Source organism: Drosophila tropicalis, unplaced genomic scaffold (genome assembly GCF_018151085.1).
Source record: "Drosophila tropicalis isolate 14030-0801.00 unplaced genomic scaffold, ASM1815108v1 contig_1009, whole genome shotgun sequence".
Lineage (NCBI taxonomy): Eukaryota > Metazoa > Arthropoda > Insecta > Diptera > Drosophilidae > Drosophila > Drosophila tropicalis.
This window is the reverse complement of record NW_027172367.1, coordinates 1,426,629-1,449,919: the sequence shown is the minus strand read 5'-3', so window position 1 is coordinate 1,449,919 and position 23,291 is coordinate 1,426,629. Positions and strand designations below refer to the sequence as shown.

The 23,291-nt window shown below is 34.0% G+C and overlaps 1 protein-coding gene across 8 annotated transcripts in view; it reads right to left on the bottom strand.

The window, feature by feature from the left end:
- Positions 1-4,390: 4,390 nt before the first annotated feature.
- step (cytohesin steppke) overlaps positions 4,391-23,291 on the bottom strand; it is a 60,867-nt gene continuing 41,966 nt past the window's right edge. For 5 of the 8 annotated variants that reach the window (XM_068294773.1, XM_068294844.1, XM_068294913.1 and 2 more), the window contains 7 exons: positions 21,875-22,007; positions 19,864-19,962; positions 19,711-19,810; positions 19,475-19,649; positions 5,576-5,781; positions 5,290-5,503; positions 4,391-5,233 (listed from right to left, as the gene is read on the bottom strand). In XM_068294773.1, coding sequence (XP_068150874.1) covers positions 5,081-5,233; positions 5,290-5,503; positions 5,576-5,781; positions 19,475-19,649; positions 19,711-19,810; positions 19,864-19,962; positions 21,875-22,007 — 1,080 coding nt within the window. In that variant the 3' untranslated portion in view covers positions 4,391-5,080. Of the gene's footprint in view, positions 5,234-5,289; positions 5,504-5,575; positions 5,795-19,474; positions 19,650-19,710; positions 19,811-19,863; positions 19,963-21,874; positions 22,008-23,291 lie in introns of those variants that run through there. The other 3 variants (XR_011033025.1, XR_011033022.1, XM_068294624.1) reach the window with 3 other exon arrangements.

Sequence of the window (23,291 nt, the reverse complement as noted above, 5' to 3'; positions counted from 1 at the left end):
AGTGTCTCATTTCCCGAAAGGTGTCCTAACCTTCGGTGAACCGGATTTTTTGTACGGCAAGGTTTTAAAGGCAGTGGCCTACCTAACCTTCTGCCGTTGCTGACCCAGACAAAGTTTGTCGTTTCGTCAAATTCTGGATACTGCTTGCTGTTGCCCGATTTAGCGCATTCCATGTGAACACCTCGAAAGCTCCTACAAATTGTTTTTTGAAATTAATCTCGTTTTGAACGAAATCTTTAAGTCCCGATATTTTCATTTCTGATCTTATTTTTAAACTTCAAGACCTAATCAAGTTAAACCAAAAAAAAAAAAAAAGAAGGAGAATGTAAATAAGTCAAATATTGAATCAATTAAAGTCTCGTTAAGGTTATATTAAATAATTCAAGTCGAGAGTAACGTAAAATAGAGTAAATGTAAAAGCAAAGTGAGTGAACGGAGTTTAATGGTGGTCCTAAAGCGCGAAGGAGAAATCATCATATAAACACCCTCCCACAGTGCATCGATGGAAGGCCTTTCAGCGAATAAACTATGGGGTAAGTGCCTAGTGTATTAAGCAGTATGTTTGACTTAAACAGCAATCAAAAGCAATGAGTGAATTTGTGCGACTTAAAAATTCAAAATAACTTTAAAGAATTTAAAAAACTAAAAAAAAAGATAAAAGAGAACTTGAAATAAGATGAAGAATTACAAGAAAAAATGTTAACTTGATTCATTTAATATTCCTTCTACATTTTTTTCTATTCTATAATCTTCTACAATAATTAATAATGTGTAACTAGTAAGCTCTCTTTTATACTGCTAGTTTTAGTCCCTATTATTCAATAGTTTAATTAACTTTGAGTTCCATTGTTTTGCAAGCCTGAAAGTTCGGAATCTCAAAATGTTGAGTCATACCAGACCAGCTGTTTAAAATTAGTCTGTAAATATTTCTTTAAAATTTATTGTGTACAACAAGAAATGCTTCTATCTGAAATTATAATGAATTTGAATATGATTGCTTAAGCTTTTTAATTAATTTTCCTAGTGACATGGGTACATGAGTTGATGTCGATCAGTTTTTTTGGGAATCTTTACAAATGCCAATAAAGATTCATGGTTGGGAGGGTATAGAACTGACAAGGTCCATCTACATCTTGACCTCAGTAACCGCTAGCTTGTGAACAAAAGGATACACCTTCATTTCTTTCGTCTTTTTTATTAACATGAATTCCTTACTGTTTTCGTAAGTATTTTCTGCCAGTCATTCGATTTTCATTTAAAGTTAGTTTCAGTAGAGATCCTAATAAAATGAAATTTTATAATTAAAAGTAGAGATTCAGCAAACAACCCCCCCACCACGCAAGAGCTACGGCACCAGAGGATCTCGATCTGCTGCAATTCACCTATCGCCTTCTTTTGGTTATCGATAGCTTTATCGTCGCTGTGATAGGAGAACCGATTATATAGAAATTATGGCGCGCAACGAGAAACCGAATAGGAAGGTTACAAATTAATTTGCTGCATTGAGATAAACGAAAAACATTTGCAAGTGCCACAAATAACAACAAATTAGTAAGTGAAGTGCACAGACTTAAAAATGCAAGCAATCAATGCAAGTGATTATACGCTGAACTAAAACGCTGGCTTGGACGTCTAGAATTGCCAACAAATGGAAGCAAGGCTGCTTTAGCGGCTCGTGGCGAGGGGCCGCCCCGCGCAGAGCCAGAAAGTTCTGGTGAAATCGACAAAATGACAAAGCAATGCAAAGTCAAGACGAAGATGAAGACACCAACAACGCAATGCAAATTCAAGATGAAAACGAAGGCGCCGTTAGAATCGTAACGCAGAGTCCACACGAAAACGAGCACAACAACAGCAACAACATTGTGCAAAGTGCAGACGAAAATTTGGAAAACAGCGACGCTGAAATACAAATTGGACGCCCAGTTGGCGAAGGCACGGAGGAACAAAATAACGAAAACGACAGTGCAGAAGTACAACTGTTAAGTTTTGTTTGTTAATAAGATATTTTCGGAAATGATTAGGACAGACAAATTGATAGTATATATGGATGACATAGTAATAGCTACAGAGGACAGTGCATCGCATTTGGAAATAATAGAAGAAGTATTTCGTCGGCTAGTTGCAAATAAATTGGAATTAAGACTTGACAAATGCGAGTTTCTCCAATCTGAAATAAGGTATTTAGGTTACTTAGTATCAGGAGATGGAATTAGGCCAGATGATAAGGATCTGCAAGCAGTTAAAGATTTTCCAATTGCAAAGAAAGCAAGAGATGTCCAGAGTTTTTTATATTTAGCAATAAATAATAGAGCAATGAGCCCAGCAATTGATAGATGGTTGCTAGAACTACAAAAATATGATTTTACACCAGAGCATAGATCAGGAAGTAGAATGCAGCAAGTGGGTGCATTGAGTAGGAACACGCAGATTTTAACAATTGATACAAACACATTTGGGGAAAATATAATATCAATGAGGAAAATATATGTTAAAATAGAGATAAAAATTAAAAGAATTAAAAGAAAGTTTAGAAAAAGCCGAACACAAATATTATAAAATGAGGAATGGGGTTTTATATAAAAAGGGAGAGAATAATAGTTTATTACTTTATGTGCCAGAAGATATGGAGAATCATGTTCTCCTCTAATATCACGATGAATTAGGTCATGTGAAAGTAGATAAAATGACAGATATAATTTTAAAAAATTATTGGTTTCCAAAAATTAGGTTAAAAGCAAAAATGCACATTAGTAACTGTCTAAAAGGTATTGCCTATTCGGCAAAACATGGAAAACAAGAAGGCTTTTTACACAATATACCTAAGGGATCAGTTCCTTTCGAAGTTATTGACATTGACCATTTTGGTCCAGTTGACAAGGGCAGATCTAACAAACATGTTTTTGTTATTGTAGACGCATTTAGTAAGTTTGTTAGGCTCTACGCGACAAAAACCACAAACACGGAAGAAGTAATGAACGCATTATCAGATTATTTTAGAGCGTATAGCCGACAAGTGTATTATATCCGACAGAGGCAGTTGTGAATGAAAATGAAATAAGACATGTTTAGGTAGCAACTGGTTCACCTCAAGCAAACGGACAAATTGAAAGAATTAAACGGAGTTTACGATCGATAATAGCAAAATTGGTTGATACAGGCAGTTGCTTCACATCAAAAGATTTTGAAGATTTTGTGAATGAAAATGAAATAAGACTTGTTAAGGTAGCACTGGTTCACCTCAAGCAAACGGACAAGTTGAAAGAATTAACCGTAGTTTAGGATCGATGATAGCAAAATTGGTAGATACAGAGAGAAATTTACATTGGGATATATGTAGTTCTCGATGTAGTAGAACATGTTCTAAACAACACTTTACAAGAACAATTAATCAATATCCGAGTAAAATGTTGTTCGGAGTCATACAGAAAGGAAAGACAACCGACACATTAGTAGATGAATAGGAAGAATTAAATAATAAAGAAGAGATTAGGGACCTAGAAGAAATAAGAGAAAAAGCTAAAAATAGTCAAAACAAAGTTCAGGAATATAATAAAAAAATGGTAGATATAAAAAGACAAACACCACACGCATATAAAGATGGAGACTTAGTAATGATAAAAAATGTTGACACTTATGTAGGAATTTGTAAAAAACTGATACCCAAATTCAAAGGACCTTATAAAATTGCAAAAGTTTTACGAAACGACAGATATGATGTTAAAGACGTAGATGGTTTTCAACAATCGAGAATCCCTTACAAAGGAGTTTGGGCAGTAGCAAATATGAAACCCTGGCTAAGAAATACATAGAATTAAAAATCATATTGTAAGGAGTCCTGGAGTACTCCAGTCAGGATAATCCGAATTGTAGTAATTACTAATACACATAGCAATAAGTAATACATGTATAATAAGAAATAGACAATAAGATACAATAAGATACACATGATCCGCATGATATATATAATATACATACAATATACAATACATACATAATTATAAGTAAGCAAGAACAAAAGAGAATCAATATACAACATTCTGAGTTTGACATTAAAGAAGCAAGCATCGTGTGTGACTACAGAGTTTATATATAATAGTTGATTCAGTGGAGCCGACTATTCCTGTTATGTTTTATGTATCTCCAAATTTACTGATTGACCAAGGACAGATTGTAAATAAAACAAAAAAGTATTAAAAAAAAAAAAAAATTTGTCTACATTCATTCGAATTTCATTTTTTGATCATCTCTCTTTAGGGTGAGTTACCACAATCCGTACCATAAGGTAATATGTGCTTAGTTTTCGACCTTTACTTTCTAGCTATTTTTCTCTTTAACAAAAACACGGAAAACGAAGTATTCAATATTTAATATAAGAAGAATTGAATGATTTATCATTATAAATTGTATTTATTTACATATATAACATGTGTACAGTGGACTTTATATAAAAATTCTAAATTTATTTGAACTACTAAAGTATTTACATATATATTGTTTGCAAATCTTATGTCTGAATTTTGTTATTTTTTTTTTTTGCGTATATGTAATGCTTAAGCTAAATAAATAATATCACAAATGTAAAAAGTTTATGTTTTGAAATGCATCAGTGCTGATATTAATCAAATAAGGATATATGTATGTATGTGTACACTGAACTAATAAAAAGAGATTGTAAAGTATATAGAACAAAACTTGATAACCAAAGCATTCGCGGTTACTTTTCTTTGACAATTCACTCGAGAGTTGCCAGCTTTGTGCATGCCGAACTCGACACGAAATATATTATGGTCCATTTTATCCCAAACTTGTTCCCTTTGACTTTCAATTGCATCATTAGCTTTGTAAAGACAGCAATTATTAATATTTCTTTTTGTGTCTCAAATTCACAAGCAAGCGCACACATACATCGACAACTTTTAGTGGTTCTCTTTTTGCCAATTTTCGATGTAGAATAAACCGTGTATAAAAAATCTGATTCTCACACACACAAATAGGATAGACATATGAATACCAATAAAGAAAGACTCCCATGCGTTCTATTGAGATCCACGAGCAAACCATCAAGTCAAGGCTTATACTAACTCTTGCTAAGGGCTTTTTTCTTTCTTTGGACGAGAATATCATAGAATGGATTATGGCTTATAGATTGGGTGAGCCTCTTAATCCATTCTTGTTGATCCTCCTCGGTTGCAGCGGACATGCGGTAAACCGTATGCTTGCCTTCAACCACCTAAAAAAAAAGGTCAAATGATTAATGAATAAATGTAGAATATTGCAGTCACTTACTTTGCCCTCAGAGTCAGTCTTACATGCTTTAATTATATCAGCACCACCAGTTGCAAAAAGTTCAAAACAATGGGGTTTACTGCGATCGTGAATTTCACGAACGGATATGTTTTCTAATGGAATAATGCCACGAGGCTCTTTATCCGTAGTATACTCAAAATAGTACAGACAATTATCGTTTAATATGAACCAGCGACGTTTCCAAGATTTGTATCTATTAATTATATAATAGTTGTAATAAATATTTAATATTCTAATAATAAAAATGTTGTATTTTTTAAGTTACCTTCCACCTTGCTTCCACAGCCATCCCTCTTTGTCTGGGTTAAAGAAGGTGTGCATCAGATCGTTGCCGTCGTCCTGGGGTATTTTAAACGGCTCCGTCCGTATAGATTCGTAAAGAGATTCTAAAAGTCCTCGAGGCAAATCTCCACCATTGTTAATACCACGATTCATTGAGATAAACTGCTCAACAGTGGGCTTGTCTTTAACCTACAAAATAAAACTGTGTAGATTAGTTTAGGCGGCTTGTATAATAAAATACTTAATAAGGGCGCTACGTTTTTAAAAATATTGACTAATAATTTGAAATTAGTTTATTTATTTAGTTTATTTATTTATTGTGTAAAAAATACACTAAATATTGGCGTTTTTGAACTTTGGTGGAACAGAACTAACAGGGATCAACTAGTATCAATTACGGACTACCTACACTAGGTATGTAGGTGAAGTATTTACCTATCAGATGGGTTTGGTCCCAATCTGCGGAAGTTTGCGTAAGCCATAAAACTAGAGAAACCTCGCCTAATAAATGCGCAGCAGGTATAAATTGTGCGTTGTTTATTTTTAACATTGCAGAATAATATATTAATAATATTACTTGACTATATATAACCGCCTTAGAAGAATTGGATTTTTATTTTCTTGACTTTCCTAGGGAAATAGATTTTTTTAAATCTAATTTTAGGAAATAGATAATTGGGTTTCTTCAAGTTTAATACCCGTTTACCTTTATTGAAAATCAGAGCTGCTGCAAACATAGAATTTCTCCAATGCATTGCAAAATCAAGTGGATAGAATTTACTTAGAACCTTGTCTAGTCACTTCCCGGCCAGGATAAACAAAAACGGATAATACACATTGTTAGGATGTACATAGAAATAAGTATAGAAAGAAGTAGCTAATATGGACAAAGTGAACTCTTTTGAAAGCTGGAATTAAAATGATGAAAACACGAGAAAGAGATTTCTTAAAAAATATAAAATGACATCATTAATAAATCTTGTTAGGGTGAGATCATTAAAAGGTTGGCTGCTATGTTAAATCTTTGGTGCTAAATTTTGCAACGTGCATTTAAAAAAGCTTACCTAGCCGTTTGGTCATAGGATTTAGGATTTTGGCTCACGGATAGGACACAATAGAGTTTTAGTGTTTAAAAATCAAAGAAGCTAACATCGGCTATGTTGAAGTTTTTGTACCCTTGCAGTCCTTGGTAATAATAATTTTACATGTTCAAAATTTGTTTTCTGCAACTCAATTCATCAATATACAAACAAAACAATTTTACTCACTATTTTACAATTTGTTCTTGTTCCCTCATTCCCAAAAAAAAGCAACGCACGCATACACATACACATTATGTAGCGTTGCGTCTGTGTGTGTATGCATGTACTCTGTTGATGACGAAAGACGTAGTAGACAGCAAGCAGCGCTGCCGGCAGAGCTGAGAGCAGAGCCGATTATTATAACTTGACAGTAACTTGTGTTATATTTATCCGATCACATTCAAATTTTGGGATCTGGGGTTTTATATCCAATATTATCACATATGTAAATTTCATAGCATAGTCGATTTCTATGAAAATGTTTCTTCTAGTTCTTCTAGAGCTATATGATATAGTGGTCCGATGCTGATGGTTTTCATACTTTATTTTTGCCGGGTAATAAAAACCCCCGAAAAAAATTTCAGCCCGATAGCTCTTAAGACGGCTGAGTAAAACGCGTACGCACAGACGGACGGACAGACGGACATGGCTATATCAACTCAGCTTCTCATGCTGATCAAGAATATATATTCTTTATGGGGTCGGAAACGTCTCCTTCTGTGCGTTACAAACATCTGATCAATTTTATAATATCCTCTGCAAGGGTATAAAAATTGGAGAGAGAATGTAATAAAATGGACTACAAATGGCTCAGATACGCTGGCAGCCTCTTCAGAAAAACTTATCGCATCGCTGAGACACTTTCTATCATGAAAGGATTTGGAAAATAGAACCTATAGTTCCCAAATGTTGAGTTTATTATATATTGATGTAAATATTAATGATTATTTTCATGAAAATCAGCATTCAGCAAATAATCAAATTTCAAAAATATATTTTTTTTAATTTTTTAAAATTATTTTTATACAATAAAAAATTTAATTTGGAATGAAAACATAAACGGTTTTCATTCAAGTTTTAGAAGAAAAAACATGCTTGAAAATATTTTCTGACTTTGACCTTGAATATTTCAGCACAACGCACAATCAGCACTCTTGATTATGATTAAAAAGCTTGAGGAATTCTTTATCATACGCTTTTCAAATTTTTTAAAGCGCTTTTTCGGTTTAGAAGCTACGATTTTTGCAATGTAAAATTCCAAATGGCCGCACTGTGCGTTGGCAGGAAAAAATTATGCCAGCGTATTTCATGCTGAGGTTAGTTGACGGCAGCCGAAGAAGCTAATGTTGTCATTATACAGTCAAGGAATAAAGTCAACATACACTTTTAATTTTGCCATAATTCGGCTTTTTAGAATAAAAATTAAATATGTAAGTATGCCATTATATAGAGGAGCAAAAGTGTACTCTATGCGAGAAAAAACCAGGGGGCCGGGGCTAACTTCGACCGCGTCAAAGTTTGTATACCCTTGCAACTTTTTTGGTAACTCTTTCCTTACCTATTAGCCATCAATGTGAAAGAACGTTTTATTTAAAAAGGCTTATGTTCGCGAAAGAATGGCCTACAATCATAGGAAATAACGAAGATATTGATCATAGTCACTGTTTTCCACCGATCGTTCTTATGGGAGCTATATGATATAGTCACCCGATCTTTATCAAATTCGGCACAGTCGTTTATAGGCGTAATAAACTCTCTAATATTAAGTTTCACGTAATAGCACAGAAAATAACAAAGTTATTGAGAAAAGCCACTGTTCGTGACTTTGGGGTTTGTATGGGAGCTATATGACATAGTGGTCCGATCCGGCTGAATCCGAGATATACAACCCCTATACAAGCCTACGTGCAATTTCAGCTCTGTAGCTCTTACGGTCTAGGAGGAGTTTGCGTTGATTCAGACGGACGGATGAACATGGCTATTTGAACTCGTCTCGTCGTGCTGATCAAGAATATATATACTTTGTATGGTCGGAGATGTTTTGTTCTATGCGTTGCACACTTCTAACCAAAATTAATATACCCTTTTTGCAAGGGTATAAAAATTTAAACAATTAAAGTTGTTGGCAAAAAACAGAAAAAATTATGGGAAAAAAGTCTACATGCACCGAAATCCCTCCTCTTAATAATGTAAAAAACAATGATATTTTGTATTTTTCAAGACTCTTTCGACAAATTGTTTCTTTTTAGGTCTTCCTTATTGCTCAGAGTTTTATAAACAGGATCTAATCTTGGAAATATTCGGATAACCTAATGTCCGTTTTAGAGTATACTTACAAAAGTCCTTCCAAAAAGAAAACTAGGCAGAAAAGGCCGAAACACATCGCAAAATGTCTCTTTTTCCAATCATTTTTTCAGTTTTTTTTGCCAATAACTTTAATTGTTAAAATTTTGTTGTAATTTTTTTTTCTCGCATGGAGTTAACTTTAACTCCTCTAAATAATGGCAAACTTACATTTTAAATTTTTATTCCGAAATGCCGTTTTATGGCAAAACTGAAGGTGTATTTTGACTTAATTCCTTGACTGTATATTTTTCTCATTTGAAAAAAAAGAAATTGGACAAGAAGTAAAACGATGATTTTTGTATACGTCCCTTCACTTCGTTCGCTGTACATTGCTTTTATACCGTTGCAGAGGGTATTTTGAAGTTAAAATTTTATTTATATTCATGATCAGCATGAGAGAAGCTGAGTCGATATAGCCATGTCGGTCTGTCCGTCCGTCCGTCTGTGCAAATCAACTTCACGCTGCCATCTTAAGAGCTATCGAGATGAAACTTGATATTTGAGCTACTTATAGCTCGGAGCAGGAAAAGTATGAAAATTGTCAGCATTGGGGCCACTATATCATATACATAGTTATAGAAGAAACTTACTGAAGAAATTGGAGTATCTCTTTGAAATTGATGTGATAGTTTTATATGTAAAACATCAGACCCCGAAATTCATTATCAATCAGATTGGATAAATAGAACACAAGTTACAGTCATTTTAAATAAGCTCTTCTCAAATGCCGACAGAGCTGCAGCCAGCATTTCATTTCTTGAAATCCACAGAGCAGCTGAGCATACGCATAATGTATGTATGTACATACATATGTACATATGATATTTGAAATGTTTTGTCTATGAAGTGATGAATTGAGTTACAGAAAAAGAGTTTGAAACATGTAAAAATATCACGGCCAAGGGTATATACAGTTCGGCACAGCTGAAGTTAGCTTCATTGATATCTTTTAATGCTATCTATTTATATACATACATATGTTTAATAAAATTCTGGACTGAACAAAAAGTAGCTTATTTTAGGAAATAAGCAAAGTAGTAAGAAACTAAAAGGCCTGTGTTAACTTCGACCGTGCCCAAGTTTGTATTAATGGCAAAAAAAAGCACATTCGAATTAACAACGCTCAAAAGGAGTTGAGTTGATAAGAATGCGAAACATGATGAATGTAAGTGAATGAATGCGCTCGCGAAAGACTCGGTCGCACAACATTTAACCGACAATAGACGAATTAAATGAATGAGAATGTCGAAGAAATTTTAAACCCCGAAAGAATTCATATGAATGGCAAATAAAATTTATTTTTGCTTTTTCATGTTCGAAGCCGAAGAAGAAGAATGAAAAAAAAACGTCAAAATTAGCTTGCCAAACACACAAAAATTCGTCCGATTGACTATTGTCTGCTATATCGCAATCACAAATGAAGGATGCTTAAAAGGTGTCTGCTATATGTATATAGAATAATTCGAAAGTCTTCGGCTTTTCCAAAGTTTTTAATCGGCTTTACGCTTCATTCATTCGAATTCACTCGAGTGAGTGAATTCAAGGACACAAGAACATTCATGTACATTCAATTAATTGTATGCGTCTCACTCACTCAATACACCTCAATTCGAATGAATTCATTTAAACGTACGTTGTGATGGAAGCCATGTAACTCTATAATTTGAATAGGGTATACAATATATACATATATAAATACAATATAGAAAATAACCCAATCTTCATTTGCTGAATTCACAACACGAACTGATCTTATTTCCAAAAGTATGGAGTTTATTTAGGGAATCTTAGGCTCTAGGGGGTGACAATTGTTCTTAAATTATCTTATTCTAATGAAACTCAAAGTTTGATTGATTGTCATTCTAGTCATATGGCAGGTTAGTTGTTTGCGACAAAGGTACAGTTGAATTATATTTTCTTTGGTCCATCTGATTTGGTGAAGAAATTTTATCAAAACACGATGTTTAATCTTAAACAATACCCTTACAAGTTTATTTTGTGAATCCTTCCTTAACTAAAGCAGTCAAAGTGGAAAACCTAAAGACCCTAATGTATGTGAAAGTACGTGCTTTTCATCTCACAATCAGTATAACAAAATTATTAATCAAAGTCACTGTTTACCACCGATTGTTCCTATGGGAGGTATATGATTAAGTCATTAAGAGTTATGAATATCAAAGAAGCTAACCAATTTTATAATACGTAACAAAGTTATTCATAAAAGTCACTCTTTTTGACCGATCGTTTGTTCAGTTATTTGTTGGTTATTGTATTTAGATGATGACACGTAATTGTTGTCATGCCAGCTTTCGGGGTTTTTTTTTAGAGGTGCGATTGAACAAAAACGCCACCCCAAATTTTTGAAAATAGTTTAGCCCGGTTATTCAAAAATCTTTAATATTAAAGTTAGGCATGTGTATTCTTTAAAAAAGTTGTAGATCTAGGTAATCTAAGATAAACTGTAATAATTGTATGTAATTCTTAAGGTCTCTTTGTTTGGCGACGTTTTACGATACCAATTTAAACTAAAGAAATATTTTCTTAATCTAAGTATGGAAGTAAATTGAATTTCCCGTCAAATGATACATGTTTCATAAAAATCCAAAATTTAGATAGATTTCATTAAAATTCAGCTTAAAAAAACGCCGAAAGCTGCCATGACAATAATTACGTGTCATCATCTAAATATAATAACCTACAAACAAGTGATCAAATTTCTTTATTAAAGTTCTTGGGAGCAGAGAAAATCAAATTCAAAGTCAAAAAAAAAGGGGCTAACCGGTCAGCGGGCACTGTATTTGGAACATTCGTTGATAGGTATGGTAAATTCAGCAGTATTGAATTTCACGATAATAACTTAGAAAATAACGTAGTTATTGAGCAAAGTCATTGTTCTTGACTTTGCCGTTTGTATGAGAGCTGTATGGTACAGCTATGTATCTCCTATGTTTTCGGTCGTTGTCCTGGTGATATGTCTATTTTATGGGCATATTCCACATGATATGGGAGAGCATAACATTATTTATTATGTTCACTTTCGATATTTTGATCAATATTCCTATCAATCATATGAATTGGACCAAGTGCAGTATATAAGACACAAGTCCAATTAATGCCACATTGCTTACCGAATATTATGGGCGACGAACGTACATACTGTTTGGACCCTACACCACCAAACGAGACTACTTAGCGTTCTATAACATATACTCTTATGAGACTATAACTATAGTCTCTGAGATACATTCGTTCATACAGACAGACGGACGGACTGACGGGCATGGCTAGATCGATTCGGCTGTTGATCCTGATCAAGAATATGTATACCTTATGGGCTCAGAAAAGCTTTCTTCTGCCTGTTACATACATTTTGGCGACTTTAATGTACCATTTCACCCTATGAGGGCATGGTATAATGAAGTAAGTAAGTCGACTCACCGACTTGGGTATACCATACTCCAGGTGAAACAAATATTTCAAATTTCGAAAACCAAATGTATGTCCATTAAATTGTTTTTACATGCTTTATACTATGTGCTATCTCGCACACTCTACAAACACAAGAGCACTCTAGCGCCGCCACTAGCCAACGGCCAATTCTGGCCTTGTGGACCGCTTATACGTTCATACGCATATTTTGCATGTTTCTAGTCCGAATTCCAAAAAATTTGGTAATTTGGTAGAAATTGATAAGAATAATTAGTCTGCCGAGTTAGATTGCGATAGTCGGAAAACTACAGGAGGAAATCGGCTTTTTCTAAATTATGGAGGCTGAAGTGGGCGTGGCAAAATATTAAAAGATGTACATATATTCTGCGCGCATACTAAGCCAGTGTACTAAATTTGGTGACTTTAGCTTTGTTAGTATTTGATTAAATCAGTTTTGTTTAATTTGCGGGGGCGGAAGTGGGCAAAATTTTTAAACAGCCAACATCTCTGCGTGTCTATTAAGCTAGTCTACATACCGAATTTGATGTCGGTAGCTGTCATAGTTTTTAAGAAAATCAGTTTTATATAAATTCCGGGGGCGGAAGGGGGCGTGTCAAAAAGTTTGAACAATTAGTTTCTGCGCGCTAACTAAACGAGTATATAAACCAAATTTTATGTCTCTGGCTGTTATACTTTTTAAGAAAAATAGTTTTATGTGATTCCTGGGGGCGTAAGGGGCGTGGCCGAAATTCCAATTAACTATACATTTACATACTACACGAGTATATATATCTCTTAAGGTGGCTGAGTAAAACGCATACGCACGGACGGACAGTCGGACAGACGGACATGGCTATATCAACTCAGCTTCTCATGCTGATCAAGAATATATATACTTTATGGGGCGGAAACGTCTGTGCGTTACAAATATCTGACCAATTTTACAATACCCTCTGCAAGGGTATAAAAAGTGGTCTCTAGCAAAACGTGAAAGTGTTTAAGCCTTTACACCTCAGGGAATGAATTATATGTGCATTTATATTTGTACTTATATTTTATTAAAATCTTACCGTACATTGAATTGGAGTATGCATGTTTTTGAATTCATACTTATAGCACACATAGTATGTATGTACACATTTTACGACTTCTCTTTGGACTGCATTCTTAGTACCTTTACATCAAATTTGCGTGCCAAATGGTCGGTTTCTTTTAAAATAAGTATATATATAATAGTGTGCTTTAATTCATTAACAAATTCTGTTTGTGCTCAACAATTTTGTCGTTAATTTGATATTTCGTTAGAATGCCTGGATCACATTTGTCGAAGAAAAACCAAGGTGTGATCCTTAGGCCCAAGGTGGAGAAAAAATAGCATATATTGCTTCCAGAGTCAATAGGCATAGAAATACAGTGACCAATTTCCTCAAAAACTCAGAAAACTGCAATAAAAAAAAGGGGACCGGCCGACCTACCGACATTGATATTCGCTGTAGAAGGCAAATCAAACGTCAGTTACAACTGAATGTGTCCAGTAGAAATGTTAACCAGATTTTACAGGAGAGCGACACGGTAAAATATGCTTTCAGTGAGGCTAAGCACAGGGTATTGATCCTGTTAAAGACCTTAAAAAGGCACTAATCGATGAATGGGATAAAATTGACTTTTTAACACCACCAACCTTGTCAAATTCAATGGAAAGTCGTATTAATCAAATGCTTGGTAATAAGGAAATTTTAATAACTTAAAAATAACAAATTTAATTGGATAAGACAACCAAAAACATCATTTTGTTTTTTTTTTATTTTCCACTTATAGTTACATCATATCAAATGAATTTTGTTAGTTAAATAGTTTCAGTTTTTTGCAGATAAAGAAAAAAAAAAGAGAGTGTCATACAGAGGTCAGTAATGTGGAGATGGTGATAAAAAGAGAATTGCTTTTTATTTATTCTGAGTATATGAATTTTATCATTTATTTTAATCAATACAATAAGCTTATGGTAACTTAAGTAAGATACGAATGTTTTAGATTCTATTTTGTCCAAGTATCTCAATAAAACTGCAACAAAAGTGGTTTTGACTTTTGTAGTTGATATTAAAGGAAGTTTATTGATTTTTAAATGAAATTCTTCTAAAGTAAACTATTTCATTGGCTCCGATTTTTTTATTGCAAAAGTTTATATTTAAATCACGTGCTAAAATTAGAGAAAGTTTATGCATATTTTTCTTATGTGTTTGAAGTCAAGAGCCTGCTTTAGTATATTTCTATAGTACTCTGTGAATGAATATCTGACGGGTGGGTTTCCCCCCGGGCCCGTAGTTTTCAGAAGGGCCCGCGATACATCACAGTCGAAAATAGCGGATTTATTTGAAGTAAAGTAGGGGGCCTGAACATGGTTACCCCCGGGCCCTGATTTTCTCTCTGCGGCCACAGGAAAACCAACCAAATGATCAACCAAGGAAACCAAAATGATCTAAAAGTCAAAAGCAGAAATTGGACCACAGTACACACGACTACTGTCGCGGATGCTAGCGCCACCAACTTGCAACTTAGTCGACTTGATGCTGCTTTGACTTGCGTTGATGAACGAAATCAACAGCAAAGAAAGTCTCTTCTATATCTAGCATACCTACATATATTCTCAGAACATCAAAGATTGAAAAATTCTGTTTACCATACATGTTATTTGGTTGCTAGTTACTAGTCGACTTTGTAAACCTGTTTCCTTAGATTAATGTCCTCGATAAATTGGCCACAAAACAAATTTTATAGGTGAAATCGTGAGAAATCGATAGAACGTAATAAACTGTTTTCATTGAGGAGACTCGTTTTCGTAAACCATTTCATAAATAGACTGACTTTATAAGTAAAACTTTTTTAGTTGTCTATAAAATAATAATTCCTCATTACATGTGTAAATGCTACAAAATTATTGGATGGGGGTTTTCACACGCTGTATACAAATGCATACGTAAATTCAGCTGGGAGCAATAAAAGAGTAGTGCCGTCGTTCAGCTTACAAACCGTATAAGGTATCTTTAATGTTTTTTTGAGGTTTTTTGGATATACACTTATAGTTTTGGGGTTGTTATTATTGTTAAAAAAAAATTGGCATTTCCTTTTCATTATTCATAAAAATGATAATTTAATAAAATATTTTGATTATTTGCAGAGAGCCATAAAGTAGTAGTGCATATTTTAAGGACAAATAACTAGTAACTGAACAAATTTTAGTTTCAAAATCAGTTTAAACTTAAAATTTAGTTTATTACATTACTAGCAAATCCGGCGAACTTTGTTTCGCCACCTGATGGCTTTGTTTTTTGTAACATTTCGATTGGGGATTAAAAGATGAAGAAACATTTTTTTATACCCTTGCATTCATTTTGTCAGAAGTGTGCAACGCATAGGAGGCATTTCCGACCATATAATGTATATATGTATATAGCCATGTCCGTCCTTCCGTCCGTGCGTCTGTCCGTCCGTCTGGAACAACGCAAGCTCCTCCTAGACCGTAAGAGCTACATGTAGGCATGTAGGCTTTTTTATACTGCAGAAATTGTATATCTCGGATTCAGCCGGATCGGATTACTATATCATATAGCTCCCATACAAACGTCAAACTCACGAACACTGACTTTTTTTAATAACTTCGTTATTTTCTGAGCTATTGTCGTGAAATTATTAGTGAGTTTATTACGACTGTGCCAAATTTGATCAAGATCGGGCGACTATATCCTATATTTCCCATAGGAGCAATCGGTGGAAAACAGTTACACTGATTAATAACTTTGTTATTTCCTATGTAAGCCGTTTCGCAAACATTAGACTTTAAAGAAACCCTTTAAAACTTTTTTCCGCTTTGAAGGCCATAGGTAAGGAAATACTTAGCAACAAAAAACTTGCAAGGGTGTACAAACTTTGGCGCGGTCGAAGTTGGCCCCCGCTCTCTGGTTTTTATATCGTCTCCTTGCCAGAACATCAGTGTGTTTCATACAACTCAAAACACTATTAATTGGTACGGTTTTTTTTCAAAGTTCGAATTTCAATTGGTTCTATTTATCTCCATTTGCTAATTCAACATACAAGTTTACACTTCATTTGGTATCAAAATACTAATTTGTTTCACTTCAGAAAACCTTAAAAAGTTTTTTTAAATGAAACCATGTCAATAACACCGAAAAATAGTGTGACCATTATTAATAGGTACGGCAACTTTATTTAAAAAATATCAAAGAAGTTAAATTCGGCTATGCCGAAGTTTATATACCCTTGCAGTCCTTGACAATAATAATTTCACATGTTCAAAATTTGTTTTCTGCAACTCAATTCATTAATATACAAACAAAACAATTTTACTCTTCATACTATGTACAATTTGTTCTTCTTCTTCCCTCATTCCCTAAGCAAAGCAACGCACGCATACACATACAGTTTATGTAGCGTTGCGTCTGTGTGTGTATGCATGTGCTCTGTTGATTTGATGATGACGTAGTAGGCAGCAAGCAGAGCTGCCGGCAGCGATTGAACCGATTTATATAGACTGTAACTTGTGTTCTATTTATCCGATCAAATTTTGGGATCTGAGATTTTATATCAAATTCTATTATATTGGTAAATTTCATGGGGATACTCCAATTTTTGCAAAAATTTTTGTTCCAGAGTTATATGATATAGTAGTCCGATCCCAAAGATTTTCATACTTTATCTCACCCGGGTAAAAAAAAGCTCCCAAAAAAAATTTCATCCCGATAGCTCTTAAGATGGCTGAGTAAAACGCGTACGCACCGACGGACAGACGGACATGGCTATATCGACTTAGCTTCTCATGCTGATCAAGAATATATATACTTTATGGGGTCGGAAACGTCTCCTTCTGTGCGTTACAAACATCTGACCAATTTTATAATACCCTCTACAAGGGTATAAAAACATGCTACTTTTATTATTATGTAGGCACCAGTGTTGCCGAATCAGCTATTTTGTAGCTGGATTTGGCCACTTTTTAGGGCCGATTGCTACAAAAATTTTGGTAAATGTTTACTATTACTACTCGAGATTTCAGTGTTGAAAAGTGGAAAAATCGGGTAAAGCTAGATTTCAGTGTTGTCAAACGCTATTTTTTATTTGGCGCGCTGTTTGACTGCCCTGGTAGCCAAATATTTTAATCTAAACTCAAAAGTCGAGGAATATTCGGCTGCTCTAGCAGCCGAATATTGTATTCTAAACTATATTTGTTCTATAAAATCAAGAAATATTGTAAACTCAACAATTTTTTCGTTTGTTGAGAATAGTGGGAACAAAATATTCAAAAAAGCCCGCGTATTCGAGTATCCAAAATTCGGCATTTGGCAACACCATCTCAAAATTGAACAGCTTTTTTTAGCCGGAAAAAGCTACTTTTAGCTATAGTCCCGCTAAAAATATTAATTTTCTTTTGTTAATTACTCAAAAACTACGAAATAAATCGCCAAGGCGCAGCTGAGGTCGTGCTCGTGCAATTTTTCTCTTTCGTTTGATACCAAAATTATGTAGTTTAAGCGCGTTTTGGGCCCGAGTAGTAATAGTAAACATTTACCAAAATTTTAAAACAGGTATTAGCTACAAATTTAGCTATTTTCAAAAGTTACATTTAGTTAAAATATTAGTCAACAATATCGGAATTGGTTGCATATTTTTTGGTTGCGATACTTTTTTAGAGAGAAATTTACCAACACCATTTGGCAAAGTGCATTGCATCGATATCTTTATCAATAGCGATCACTCAAAAAGCTAATATCATTTTGCAAGCGTCAGCAAAGCATCGTTATGCCGAAAGAAATATATAATCAAAAATGCCGAAACGTATGGCTTACAAAGCCAGAATTCAAAGACTAAGTGAGAAAAGTGACCACAGATCCCACTGAAGTGTTCTGTTTTTATTGCAAGTGCACAATAAAGGCCAAACTGTGTCATTTGCAAAAACATGCAACAAATACGGAGAAGTTCTGGGCCGAAGTTTATAGTTATAAAGACTCGACCTTTACCAATCCATATAAGGAGTTAGCTAGCTTCGCTCTAAAAATTTTGTCTTTTCCCTGGTCAAACACTGAAGTAGAGCGTCTCTTCAGTCAGGTGAACTTAATTAAAACTAAATTAAGAAATAAAATGAACTGCACGGTGCTAAGCTCTATTTTGGCTATAAGGTAAGAAACAACTATTTTAAATATACATATATACATATTAATGCGAGATTTGACTTATAGATATGGCTTACGCCGACAGGGAAAATGTTGTTTCGACTATGATGTTCCGACAAAGAAAGGCTAATTATAAAAGCGACGAACGCGTTGAAAATGATGAGTTGGTGTTCATCGATGAAATAATTACAACATTGAATTAAATAAGTTGAATTTTATTTTAAAAAATGTTTTCATTTTAGCTACTTTTTTAGCTACGTTTATGAACTTTTAGTTTGAAATTTTAAAGTCAACTACTTTTAGCTATTTTTTGACCTCGCCTTAGCTACTTTTGCTGAAAAAGTTTCGGGCCCTTTTCTTCGGCATATGATCGTTTTACCACCTGTGTGCATGCCGAAGTCAACACGAAGCGCACTTGAGAGCGTAAAAACAGAATTAGTCTGTTGCAGCATTTCGCCGCGAGCGAAACAATTAATTTGGGGGTTGTTTTCTCATTTATTTTCTTGCAGGAGATCATCGATTGTGCTAGTTTGAGCGATTGAGCCATATTTTATTCACTTTTCTTTTTTTGCACATACACTGACAGTTTGCGCTGGCTCTCTTTGTGCCTACTCCAGATGTACATGTATGTAGCCATGCGAAGAGGGAAATTAAGGCTATTGGACAAAGAGGTTGTACGTTGAGTTGGTCTCGTACAAAATTGGCTGTGCCGAATAAGTTTGGTCATTTTCACTCAGTAAATAAATATGTTTCTTTAATATTATTAAACACAAAAGTTATAAATCCAATTAATTAATTAAATCATTACATATCTAAATTGACAACATATTTACAAATACTTACAGATGGGTTGTGCAACGAAGTATTGAGCATTATAATGGCAAAACTGAGAACGTAGCAGGTATCAGTATTTGTGAAGATATCGAGATTCAATTGGCAGTACCGCTGAGCGAAGCATTCCATCATACGATCTATTTTTTGCGCTTCACCAGGCAGTCGAAACGACCATAAAAACTGTCTATTCAACATAAAAACAATGACGTAAAAAAATGTTTTTATAGTTGCAAAAATATGTATACCTTAAAGCTTGAACTAAAATTAGATTAGTAAAATCGTGAAGCGCCACAAAAGCTTTTAGAACATCCTCATTAAAATCATTTTTTTCGCCAAGATAGTCACCTAAGTATTAAAAAAAATTATTTAAACTTGATGCTAAGGTGTATACGACTTACCAATGGCAGTTTTATTTAGACCTTCGCCTTTATAAAGGAAATGTGCTACATCTTGAGGATCGTGGCGTAACAATCTGTTTTCTACAAGATATTCAATGCCTGAAAAAAATTAATTTCAATAAAGGAAGGAAAAGTAAGGTTTAAAAAAATTTATCACAATTTTTAAAATTCTTCTTTTTTAATCTTTGACATTCAAAGAATGTTGTGTTAAAATTTGAAGTTAATCGGAATAAAACAGACAAAGCTATAGCCACTAACCATAGAATACATACATACAGTGGCGGACACGAATTTAAGACGTTTTTTATTTTTTTTTTTTTTTTTTTTTTTTTTTGATTTTCTCGGCTCCTTCAAAAGTTAATGGAATAAATTTTTCTGTAATTTGTTGTTTATTGTGTTCAGATTACGAACCGTAAGAATGGTTTTCATAGTTTAATCCGTTTTTTTTACAGGTGCATTTGAACAAAGAGAAGTCCGTTTTTTGGGGGGCATTTATTTAAGACGTTTTTTCCAAAATCGTAAATATTAAAGATAGACGTTTAAACTCGTTGAAGAAGTTGTAGATCCAGCGAAACTTACCTAAACTGCATACCACAAATTTTTGATTTAGCCCCAAATTTCGATTTGGAATCCAATCGAAAATCTGAATTTTATATGGAAATTTTTGGTTCTTTGGGCGAAGCTATTTTACAACACAAGTTTGTACTAAAATACTTTTTTTCTTGAACTACGAAAAAAGTGAATTGAATTTCCCGTCGAATGACATATTTTTTATTAAAATCGGATAAAAATTAGATAGTTTTTTTTGCCTATCAGATAGTTCACCCGACCAACCAATGGGTGCAGCCGTCTAACGCAGGGCACGAATCGCATGGGGAAATACACAAAAGAAAAAGCACACAAACAAATCATAATATTATAGCTATCTATGAACTATATAGAAGAGGAGAGATGGTTTTAGTACAGTAATAGAAGACTAAGCAGGTTTGAAAGTTTTGAAGATCAGCTTGTAGCCGACTAAATGAATCTGTTTCTTTTTTAAGTAAGACAAAGCCGGCTTTGGTATAAAATTTACTAGGTGAACAAATATTTTAAATTTCTAACACCAAATGTAGCACACTAGCGCCGCCACTAGCCTACGGACAACTCTGCCCTGACATACCGCCTAGTAAATCTCGTTCATACGTATATTTTCTATGTTTCTAGTTCGATCTAATTAAAATTTGGTAGATTGGTACGTGTTAATAGGGATAATTAGTGTACTGAATTTGCTAACAGCGACATGTAATCGGTTTCCTATATTATAAAGATTAAATATTTACATATAATCTGCACGAATTCTAAACAAATCTAAGTACCAAATTTGGTGGTTCAAGTTTTGTTAGTTGTCCATTAAACCAGCTGTTTTTAATTTTCCGGGGCGAAGTGAGGGGCGTGGCAAAATTTGCAAACAATTAATGTCTGCGCGCTTAAAGGATTGAGTCTAAGTACCAAATTTAGTGACTCTAGCTCTGTTAGTCTCTTAGATCTAGGTGTCCATACGGACAGACGGACGGATATTTAATTCACAACAAAGATGCACAGTGGTCTTACGCTTAGAATTGACAACGACGAGACGAGTTTAAATAACCTTGTCTATTCGGCCGTCTGTTCGTCGGACTGATGTCTGTATGGCGAAAACTCCTTCTCCGACCGTAAGAGCTACAGAGCTGCATGTTGCATGTAGTCTTGTATTTACTGCATGGTTTGTATATCTCGGATACGAAGAGTGACTTTTCTAAATAACTTTGATGTTTTCTAAGCCATTGTCATGCAAATTAATATTTGTTAGTTATGCATAACTGTTGATTATTTTAGAAAATATTTTAAATAAATTTAAATAAAATAATTAAAATTCAAATAACAATTCGAAACGTTTCTAAGGTAGGTGTATGAAAGATATTCGGATCTTTATAGGAACAGATATAAAAAAGAAATAACATTAACACAAACGTCAGGGTGGTCTTCTTACCTTTCTTGGGATCCATGTTGAACTTTTTCCGACCAATTGACATTTGCTTGTCTTTGTTTGAGTGTTTGCAATCTTCAGGGACATCGAGTGTTTCCATTTCCGTGACAACCTCACATAACTCATCTTTGATTTGCTGTAAGGGATAGACAGAATTCCATATAAGTTGTGCTTACTAAAAATTTAAAATAATTCAAGAAAATATAAACAAAAAGAAGCTAACTTTTTCTGTAACTCAACTCATCACTGCACAGACAAAACATTCAAAATATCATTTCAATTTCTTTTTCTTCTTCCTCATTGCGATTGACACACACATACACATATATTTTATATAGCGTTGCATCTGTGCGTGCAGCTCTGTGGATTTTAACCAAGTACGCTGCCGACTTACATACATATATTGACTATAACTTGTGTTCTATTCTTCCGATCTGATTGAAATTTCGGGGAATATAATTTATGTGGTTGGTCAGCAAGGGTTTGGAAGGGTTTGTCTGTGCATTGATACAGAAAAAGAATTTGAACAAGTAAAACTATTATTGCCTGCAAGGAATGCAAGGATATTCAAAGCTTCTTTGATATTTTTGTACTCTTATTAGAACAAATTTAAAGAGTAAGTTGTTTTGGACTTTTATTATTAAAATCAGAAATAACAATGATTTTTGTGAATTTTTTTTTTTTTTTATTTCTATTTTCCTTCCTAACATAAACGATTTCACATGAGTCATGTCTGACTGTAATTTCGATTATATTTCTGAATATTTCGATCGTGAGTCATTTTGTGAATTTTATTTTTCTCAAACCCCAGACAAATCATGAAAACGTTGTTAATGGGGACTGTGATAAAATATACATACCTACATATGTACGAGCAACGAAAAAAAACAATTAATGAAGAAGGTAAGTCGTCTCATGTAATATACCACAAATATATTTTTAATTTATAACACTAAATGCATTTAAGTATTTAAAAAAAAATATCAAAGAAGTTAAATTCGGCTATGCCGAAGTTTATATACCCTTGCAGTCCTTGACAATAATAATTTCACATGTTCAAAATTTCTTTTCTGCAACTCAATTCATTAATATACAAACAAAACAATTTTACTCTTCATACTATGTACAATTTGTTCTTCTTCTTCCCTCATTCCCTAAGCAAAGCAACGCACGCATACACATACAGTTTATGTAGCGTTGCGTCTGTGTGTGTATGCATGTGCTCTGTTAACAGATGGTGACGTAGTAGGCAGCAAGCAGAGCTGCCGGCAGCGATTGAACCGATTTATATAGACTGTAACTTGTGTTCTATTTATCCGATCAGGGTCAAATTTTGGGATCTGAGATTTTATATCAAATTCTATTATATTGGTAAATTTCATGGGGATACTCCAATTTTTGCAAAAATTTTTGTTCCAGA